Here is a 10,945-nt window from a genome sequence, read left to right as displayed (position 1 = left end):
GCTATAATAGATTTCAAGCAAGATTCAAACAAGACAGATATACAAAAATGACATTTTAAACAACCCATTCACCATTTAAGGTTTTATAACGTGTAGGCAGTCCAGCAACTGGTTTTAACAGAGAGTATTAACAACTAACTCTCTAAATCGCTTACCAACACTTGACATTGATCCTAAAAACAAAAAACAAAAATAATAAAAATCCTAGATTCTCCTAGGAAAAAAAAAACCTCATAGAAAACAATTACCTGGTAGATAGTTTGATCTAAAAGTCATAATTAATATTCCAACAACAGACTATGGGGGGGGGGTGGGGGGGGGGGGTCATCATAAACGGCGTTACGTTTTTTTTTCAACGATTGTATCTCCCCCTCTCCAACATCATACATCGTCCAAAAAAAAAAGGCCAGACCACCCCAAAAAACGTCATGTCAAACTCAACCCTCCCCCCCCACCTCATAATTTAAAGAAAATAACAACGATTACATTCTAAAATATTGACTGAGCTCGGTCAACATTCTACCATAAGCCTATTTTTTTTTTTAAATGTAAAAGTGTGTCATCTCGTCACACATTCTAACCCCACCCAGAGGCGTAGCGGGGGGGGGGGGGGGGGGAACCGCACCGGGTGACACGATTTAGGGGGGTGACACCAAGGCAAAAAAAATAGCAAAATATATAGAGAAAATGATAATTCCACTTAATTAAGTGATTAATTCGAGTGTTAAATAGTGTTTTAAGAGGTGCAAATCGAAAGATTAACGGGGGGGGGGGGGGGTGCCGCACCGGGTAACACCCGACCTCGCCACGCCACTGCCCCCACCCTACTTTTCCTCCTCCCCCTTCTGATCCTATCGCCACAAATGTATGGGCTAGCATATAACAGAGGCGTAGCGGGGGGGGGGAGGTACATATGTCCCCGGGCGCCCTAAGGGCGCCAAAATAAGCTCATATTAGCTGCCATTTTGAATTATAAATATAAACCATATATGGGGGGCGCTTTTTTCTGTTTGCGCTTTTTTCCGTTGCGCTTTTTTTCCCGTTGCTTCTTTCTGGTCACCTAACCAAACATATCTTGTCTTTGTAAGGGGATATAACCAAGAAAGGGTAATTTGGGCAAAAATTTAAATTGAATATTTTCCCTTTGTAAAGAAATTTCTAAATCACAATTGCGTGGACTACAGATCAACATTTGACTGGACAGAATCAATGAATCTAAATACACATTTCAATCATGCGAATCCACATTTCAATCATGCGAATCCAAACAACAGCAGCGTCCAACGAGTGGCGAAACCGGAAAAAAAGGCCAACCCGAGAATTATTTTTAGGCCCATACATACATATTATATATATATATATATATATATATATATATATATATATATATATATATATATATATATATATATATATGGTGGCCGGAAAGAACCGCAACGGAAAAAAGCGCAACGGAAAAAAGCGCAAAACAAAAAGCGCAACGGAAATAAGCGCACACGGAAAAAAGCGCAAAGAGAAAAAAGCGCAAAGAGAAAAAAGCGCATAAAGAAAAAAGCGCACACAGAAAAAAGCGCAAACAGAAAAAAGCGCACACGGAAAAAAGCGCAAAGAGAAAAAAGAGCAAAGAGAAAAAAGCACAAAAAGAAAAAAGCGCACACAGAAAAAAGCGCAAACAGAAAAAAGCGCAAACGGAAAAATGCGCAAACGGAAAAAAGCGCAAACAGAAAAAAGCGCAAACGGAAATAAGCGCAAACAGAAAAAAGCGCACACAGAAAAAAAAGCGAAAACGGAAAGAAGCGCAAACAGAAAAATTCGCAACCAGAAAAAACAACGAAAAATGTGCAAAAGAGAAATTTAGCACAAATATAGACTAGATGACACATTTATACATGACTGTTAGGGCTGCTGTAAGAGTGTCGTGTTTGATCACGTGATCTACTACCATTTAAAGCGTACCACTACCATGTGCATTCCCCTCACCACGATACAGGCGATAATCGCTTTACACAATGCCTATTATTTTCTTGGTCAATAATTATTCAACTACTATTTTTTCCGTTTGCGCTTTTTTCTGTTTGCGCTTTTTTCTTTTTGTGCTTTTTTCTCTTTGTGCTTTTTTCTCTTTGCGCTTTTTTCCGTGTGCGCTTTTTTCTCTTTGCGCTTTTTTCCGTGTGCGCTTTTTTCTGTTTGCGCTTTTTTCTGTGTGCGCCTTTTCTTTTTGCGCTTTTTTCTCTTTGCGCTTTTTTCCGTGTGCGCTTTTTTCTGTTTGCGCTTTTTTCTGTGTGCGCCTTTTCTTTTTGCGCTTTTTTCTCTTTGCGCTTTTTTCTCTTTGCGCTTTTTCCGTGTGCGCTTTTTTCTCTTTGCGCTTTTTTTCCGTTGCGCTTTTTTCCATTGTATATATATATATGTGTGGGTGTAGGACAAAAGGCCGACAAAACAAAAGGCCGACACGGACAAAAGGCCGACATGGACAAAAGGCCGACATGGACAAAAGACAGACAGCCAAAAGGCCGACAGACCATGAGGCCGACAGACCATAAAGCCGACAAACTATAAGGCCGACAAGCATAAAAAATACTAATATCGCAAAATATGTTACTGCATTGCTGCTATCTTGACGACCATCGAAATAAGGCATAAAATAAGGTGAAATGTTCAAGAGAGGAGAAACCGAATGAAGTGGAACGATCACGTGCCTTGACTGTGAGGTCTTCTTTTTTTATTATTTGATTTTACGATTATTTAATAAAAAGAAATTTTCCATCACGCTCATGTGATAAGATTCACCAATGATTTCGCTTGGCTAGTGCTTTAGCTAGTTCCTCCCCAATAGTCCTTGACTTTGAGGTCGACATCCCATAATTTTGGGGTCCTATATATATCAGGAATCAGGAATTTTCCTCCCTCATGGCAGAGCCTACCAGACATCTACCGGGAGAGAAAACCACGTACGACACCACGTTGTATTTCCTAGTTTAAGCATTTAGTATCCCTAAATACCTGTCCCTTCGGTATTTTTCTGTGCCTCAATTTAATATCGTGTAGGTTGTGTTGATTACTTAAGTACTTTATCCAGTGTTAGTAGTTTCAGTGTGTTATCCTTCAACTCGTAAGTTGGGTCTTTCATTATTTGTATATTTCTAATATTTTACATAGTATTTATTATTTGGACTTGTATACATATTAAAAGGTTGTAGATTGGTTAAAAGTATTATTAGTTGCAGAAGGTCTTCGTGTGTGTTTTTACCCTAGACATTAAATACGAGTTCACGGAGAGTTTTTGTTGTCTGGTAATCTTTTAATTTTGTAAGTCATCAGTCTAAAACCATCCAAAAGAATTCGGGTAGTGCGTTACCTTTACCAGTGGTAGAGAAGCGCCGTAATAAGTGGGAGCTTGCCCGGGATTTAATTTTTAATACAAGTTTAAAGCTTTAGATACTAGATTTAGATCTAGTAAGTTTTCTCCCAGTCCAGAGACCGTGTAAACCGCCAAGGACTAGTCCATTGCTATTTAGGTCAGGAGTGTCAGCTTCGTGTCCTGTGTAGGACGAGCCCCTACTTATTAATGTTTATATGTGATATTAGTACGGCACTTGTATAAACTTGCCCCTGTGAATTCCCTATATATGGACCTGTAATTGTAGTTTGTTGTTTTATAAAACTTGTCGGCCTTTTATCTTGTCGGCCTTTTGGATGTCGGTCTTTTAGCAGTCGGCCTTTTGTCCATGTGGGCTTTTTGTCCATGTCGGCCTTTTGTCCGGATCCATATATATATATATATATATATATATATATATATATATATATATATATATATATATATATATATATATATATTCAGTTTTCCAAGTAAAAAGCACGGACTCGCTAAATGTAGTCCAACACACCAAAGTGACGCCGATTTTTATGAGGTTTTCATCAAAACGTTACCAATCGTGTATTTTAGACGTGTGCCCTGTTTTCCAGAAGTTTAATTGAATGTGAACAATGTCGGCAGTTCATTTCTTAGATCACAGTTGTTTGGGGCGCGGGTTTGTCCACACTACGAACGAGACACGCCAAGGCATGTTGTAAGTCCTTGGGCAACGGCCCAGGTGTCAGGGGAGTCATGGAGCTCTTGGGAGCTACCGGTTACATTACTGCAAGGGTGATTGGTGCAACCCCTGGTTAGATTTAGTCATCGAATGTAGTAGCGACACGTATCCCTAGTTTTAAGTGAACTTTTAAACGACTGTCAGTAGGGGCTAAAAAGCTCATATATGATGCGCTCTCGATGACACTGCCGGTGGTGGATACAAGTAGTAACCCTATCCCCATATGCAAGACACACTATAAGTGGATCCCAGGCGCTGAATTACATATTTCCGTGTGGCACCGCCAATTCAATATGTGAACAAATGTTAGGCCAATGACAGAAACCTTTGCGGGGCTGTACTCAACAGCTTCCCAACTTTTCATGGCGATCGGATGAATGATGTAGTAATGCATAAAAGACACAAACATGTTTTCCCCCTGTACAACTGTATTTGACCAGCTCACGCGTCAGATAACCTTCTGATTTAGGAGGGGGGGGATCCACAAATGACGTCACGTTTTTCTAAAAGTCTTACAAAAAGCCTGACCCTCACAACACCCCCCCCCCCCCTCCAATGCCGTCATTTATTATTAGTAATTGAGTATTAATAATTTTCAATTAATTCTAAACGTTCTAAATAATTTGTAAATAATTATAGAAAAAGTAATCTTACCCTTCACTGTTTTGCGAATTAGATGCACCTAATACTATGCAAGTAAATTAATGTCTGCTGACTAGTGTTGTCTAGTGTCTTACAAAATGGGATGAAGTGGTGAATGTACGGTTAGGAAGTTGTTCATAAACGATACATTGATCTACTCGATTCTTGCGAGGCTAAGATAGAGGGGTCGGCTCGGGAAAAACCTTGAAAGAGACAACCAAACGCCTATGTCCGTCATAAAACTTACTCAGGGGGAGATAATTCAAAGTATAATCCCTAAAAGTTTACTATGACATTTCTCGTAAAAGCCAAAAGAAGTAAACGTATATAAAACCGAAGTTTCTAGTATTATATTATTTTTTGTTATTTGTAGGATACAGGATAGTACAGAAAAGAAATTGTATCAATATCACAAACACATATTAACATTGAAAAATGTACAATGGATTTTGGGCCCTAACTAATGACGCAAATAAATACCGCACATCATGAAGGTCCATTTCATCTAGCGGCTTCTCGAAGCAATGGGCTTTATTTTCAAAGTATTTTGCCAGCGACAGCGTGTGTTTAATTGTAGGTAGGATTCGGCCATGACGATGGTTACAAAAATACAATTATAAATAACTTTTTTAATATATAAATAAATTTGAGAACAATTTTCGAGCCCCATATTAGGTCTCCATCCCCTCCCCGATCCGCCACACTCCACTTTGGAGGATCGGTCGAACAGTTACGTGTCCCCTACTGGCTATAAAAGGGGAGCAATGAGTCACAGGGGTCATTAAAAGTTCAAGGGTTGCCTATATTTTACACTGCAGTTTGTGTAAACAATTTAAATGTTTGCGGAAGAGCGTGACTGTAAAATAAAGATAAGAGTACCGTAGTTATAGTATTTTTAGTGATAAACAAAATATCAAGGACAAAATGCAAGAAAATTAATTCTGAATTTGTTTTTTTTAATATTAATTCTGATCGGCTGTGGGCCCCATAAACGGCCTGGGTCCCCCCGCACTGCGGAGTCTGGCGGCACTGTAGTTCCGCCCATGTGGAAGAAATTAATACGATTTTAGTACAATTAATAGTGTTAAATAAGTTATATATTTTCAAAAGCTTTACTTTTGTGCAAAAACATTTTTTATAACCTTTAAAAGTAAGAAGTGAATGTAATTTGCTTGACTAAAAAAAGACTGGGCTCTGAATGCTGAAAAGCTGAACAAAGAACTTATTTTGGTTGTTGATTTTGTACGCACTTCTATCATTGAACTTTATATTAATGGGAACATGAGCGCATGGCTTTTATTTTTAGTCAGGAAAATTAAATTTCTGACTTTTTAGTGCATTTTCATTTTCTCGTATACAGAGTATAGAGTAATCGTGCACAAAAATCATGAAATTTTCACTTTTTTGTCGTTTTACACCTCAGTACTTCATTATATACGGAGTGTAGGGGACTTATTTTAATCGGGCAAAATTATAAATCCAGATGTATCAAAATTTCGGCGTTTTATGCGTATTCGAGTCAGAAAAATTGGGCTTCGTAATTTTGTCCGTATGTCCGTGTGTAAATACTGTAAACACGATAACTTGAGTACCGTTACAGCTAGGTTTATGAAATGTGATATATAAGTATTATATCAATTGGAGTTCTGTATCAATTTTTCAGCGATTTCCGATAACTGGAAGTGGGACTAATTTTCCTTTTTGTTTTTCAAAAGCCTATAACTTGAATACTGTTTCAGATAGATAAATAAAATTTCACATGTAAGTAAAAGATTTAATTTCCTGCCATCTATCAAATTTTGAGTAATTTCAGTTGACCGGAAGTAGTAATTGACGCTATATTACCAATTTCTCTAAAAAATGAAAATGAATTTATAAACTACTAATAATATTCCGCACTATTATACATATATTGTTTGCCATTCACTTGGTGTGCAATTCTTTTTTCTACGAGATTATATTCTATTTTAAAAAGTTTAAGCAATTAAAAATGGATTAAAAATCATTTCTATATCCCACGTTGCCATCCCCCGTTGTGTTATATTAGAATATTCGAGAGGGGAGATCACTCCCGGTTTATTTCAATTGTGATTTCTTTTATTGTTGTTGGTGTTGTTGTTCTGATTTTTTAATATAATAAATAGCCCTTTTCCACACACAAAAAGCCATGTGAAATTTATTTTTCCACTTTTCAGTCATTCGTTCGAAATGAAGTGGATACCACATAGGCTACGACTAGGTGACTTGAGCTGTATGTGACTTATGTGACTTAAGCTGTATGTGACTCAAGTGACATACACAGTTGTCTGACTTTTGTACAACTTTCATGTACACTCTTGTATCACTTTTATACAACAGCCACGTACACACTCTTTGTAACCGCCATAGTGCTCACAGGGGGCAGTGGGTCACACGACCGCCGTGACACCGACAGACGACTGGTTGGATTAAGTCAACAGTTATGGTAGCCTGACGTTTCCATAGTGTATGGCGCTCTTTAAAACGAACATAGGCGCTATAGTGCTAACGCGGGATCCCGAGACGCACCGGATCAGCCATGGGTATTTGGTGCAAGTTGACCATTGAATCAATTACAAAACCTGACCCGTAGTACCTAATCAATTGAACCCAGGAGCTAAAATAGCAGAAAATTTCCCAAGAGTATTTTCATCAACTTCCCAAAGTTTCATGGCCATCGGATCATAATTGAGGTAAGGCATAGATAGCCAAATAAACACACACATACACAGGCATATTTTCATTACAGTCTTTGTAATTTCGTTCATGGTGTGAACTGACAGAAGGAACTTGACCACTCTGTCAAACAAGTCTGAGTCAACGGTTCCTGCGGTACACAGCAGGTTGACAGGTAAGACTTTCTCCGTGGTACACAGCAGGTTGACAGGTAAGACTTTCCCCGTGGTAGACAAGTAAGACTTTCCCCGTGGTAGACAGGTAAGACTTTCCCCGTGGTAGACAGGTAAGACTTTCCCCATGGTAGGCAACATGACAGGCAAGACATTATTGTGTTGGAGCAAATCCCCTACAGCTAAGAACGAAGAAGATACAAAACTGACGGCACAGTAACCGCCCAGACTTGATGATGCAAACAAAATGGCCGAAAACCTAGACACAAGAGAGTATCCCTGGAGAGTATTGGAGAGTATTGGAGAGTATTGGAGAGTATTGGAGAGTATTGGAGAGTATTCCAGAAAGGTTTACAACATTGACCCACCCGTGAGCCGAGTCGACCTTCACCTTGATACTTCCAACATTGTATCAGCATGATAAGCCATGAACCCGCTCTAATAGCTAGCAGACAAAAACTAAACTTTTTAAAATTTTAACAGCTGGTGGAGAAGCTTTTAACAACTCGTGTCGTGAGATGGGCGGGAACTAAATAACGACTTGATAATGATTTTAATTATTAAAAACATTACGGAAAATGCACAATGACATTTTAATTCATTTCCAATATCAGCGGTCGCATGATTATAATACCCCCCCCCCTCTCCCCTGCATTACATACGCTAGATCAAATTAAAATATGAATTGGTAATTTCAACTCTAATTTTTATACTGGATTACCTGAAGGGAGACAATCACCTCCTAGTGTTATCATTACCTAAAGGGCGACAATCACACCACATATTGCCATCATTACACTCAATTTGTGGGCCAACGCGCCGCTGGTAACAAGAATTTTCCACCTAAAAATAGCACATAGCCATTTTGTCACCGTCTTTGAATAAAGTTTATAATTGACTTAATTAATCTATTGATCACGTGTCATCACACAAATTATTATAGCGCCCAAACTCTTCCTGGTACATCGGCCTAGTTAAAGACACGGGTAAGACAAGACTTTCTCAAGACATAGAACATACACCTTTGTCTTAGGGCTAAAGACACGGGTAAGACAAGACTTTCTCGCGGCATAGAACATACACCTTTGTCTTAGGGCTAAAGACACGGGTAAGACAAGACTTTCTCAAGACATAGAACATACACCTTTGTCTTAGGGCTAAAGACACGGGTAAGACAAGACTTTCTCAAGACATAGAACATACACCTTTGTCTTAGGGCTAAAGATACGGGTAAGACAAGACTTTCTCAAGACATAGAACATACACCTTTGTCTTAGGGCTAAAGACACGGGTAAGACAAGACTTTCTCAAGACATAGAACATACACCTTTGTCTTAGGGCTAAAGACACGGGTAAGGCAAGACTTTCTCAAGACATAGAACATACACCTTTGTCTTAGGGCTAAAGACACAAGACAAGACTTTCTCAAGACTTAGAATATACACCTTTGTCTTAGGGCTAAAGACACGGGTAAGACAAGACTTTCTCGCGGCATAGAACATACACCTTTGTCTTAGGGCTAAAGACACGGGTAAGACAAGACTTTCTCAAGACATAGAACATACACCTTTGTCTTAGGGCTAAAGACACGGGTAAGACAAGACTTTCTCAAGACATAGAACATACACCTTTGTCTTAGGGCTAAAGACACGGGTAAGGCAAGACTTTCTCAAGACATAGAACATACACCTTTGTCTTAGGGCTAAAGACACAAGACAAGACTTTCTCAAGACTTAGAACATATACCTTTGTCTTAGGGCTAAAGACACGGGTAAGACAAGGCTTTCTCGCGGCATAGAACATACACCTTTGTCTTAGGGCTAAAGACACGGGTAAGTATAACCACCTCCGCACCACAACACGAATCTCTCTTACATGTAGTATAACCACCACCACACTACAACACAATGCTCTCTTACATGTGGTATAATCTAAATTTTGTTTAAAGAAGGAAAATAAAAATAAATGCATATTCTAAATGTAGTAACATATTTCTAACTAAAGCGTTTATTGTCGTGACAAGAACACAATAAACAATGGCCTACCTGTCAGAGTATTTATCGCTACCTTTTAGAATGGTAACGGAGTGGGGACAGCGGTCTCTCTTCCGCCACCCTCCCCCAGCTGAAGACTAGAGGTTTCTCCTCAATGTTTTTTTTTTTTTTTTTAATATTATTTTCTCTTTCATTAAATTTAGTTGCAGATTTGATCAGAGAAATTTCAGGTTCAAATTTTTTGAAGACGTTACGTAGCATGGAGTCGTCGACCTATCTAGTCCAGATGAAAGGGACCTCAACACACCTGGCGCAGGTGACAGGGACCTACACTGCCAGCTTCTTCACAGTTGACCAGTACCTACTGGTCCTACAGGTCCTGTCAGTGTCCTACACCGTGTTCAGCTCATTCGGCGTGGCTACTAACTCGCTAAACCTGGCCACTTTTGTTCAAATCGGGCCGACAGACGGCGTCACTGTCTCCTTCCTGTGCCTCTCCGTGACAGACTTGGGCTTTTCTCTGGTGTCTTTGGCGGGGGGTGTGGCCACCATACTCAGCATGCTGGAGGCCAAACTGAGGGTCCGCTTTCAGATCGACCCCTACGCCGTGACGGTGTTCTGTGGCACGGTGAGCAGCATGCTGTACGTGGTGACGGTACTCAACACGACCTTCCTGGCCGTCGCGCGCTGCCTCTGTGTGGCCAGACCTTTGCACTTCAAGCACCTGGTCACCACCAAAGTATCCGTCGTGTTTTTTCTCGTCTTCACAACTTTCTCCCTGGTGTGTTTTGTGCCGGTGCTGGCCAACATGGGCATGATGGACACAGCAGACGGCGCGACCAACAAGAGCAGACGAACTCTGGTTCTGTCAGCTCAAAGGCCGGCACTCAATGACGCCGCGCTCTTTGTCTCCAACCTCGTTCTGCCCATTTCTACTGAGGTCATCACTGGCGCATGCGTAGTCGTTCTCGTCAATTGTTTAAGATCGGCTTCCGCTTCTAGACAAACTCTGACAGGCAGTTCTAGAACATCGGCAGTCGAGAGTTCGAAACTCACTGGGAAAGACCTGCAGGTGGTCAAACAGGTGGCCTTCATCGCTTGTCTGTATGTCGTCTGCAACACGCCCAAGACCGTCATAGCCATCGGCACCTTCGCGGAGCCAGAGTTCAAGCTGGAGCGGAAGTTGAAGGACATCTACATAACTTCTGTTGGCATCCGGACCATCTTCGAGATCATCAACGCCAGCCTCAATTTTGTCATCTATTTTCATTTTAATTCTAAGTTTAGACGACTGTGCTTTCATCAGCAACAGTTCTTTAGGAGATCCAATTTTCAGTATATTAACTAA

The 10,945-nt window shown here is 40.1% G+C and overlaps 1 protein-coding gene across 1 annotated transcript; it reads left to right on the top strand.

The window, feature by feature from the left end:
• The first annotated feature begins 9,856 nt into the window (after positions 1-9,856).
• LOC131941388 (uncharacterized) lies at positions 9,857-10,945 on the top strand. The gene has a single exon (XM_059300633.1). It carries the CDS (start codon positions 9,857-9,859, stop codon positions 10,943-10,945), a length of 1,089 nt encoding a protein of 362 aa, XP_059156616.1.

The sequence above is a fragment of the Physella acuta genome, unplaced genomic scaffold, assembly GCF_028476545.2.
Source record: "Physella acuta isolate Inbredline_101_S28 unplaced genomic scaffold, ASM2847654v3 ptg000360l, whole genome shotgun sequence".
In the NCBI taxonomy this organism is placed as follows: Eukaryota; Metazoa; Mollusca; class Gastropoda; family Physidae; genus Physella; species Physella acuta.
The sequence above is the reverse complement of the archived record's forward strand: the minus strand, read 5'-3'. Positions and strand labels throughout refer to the sequence as shown.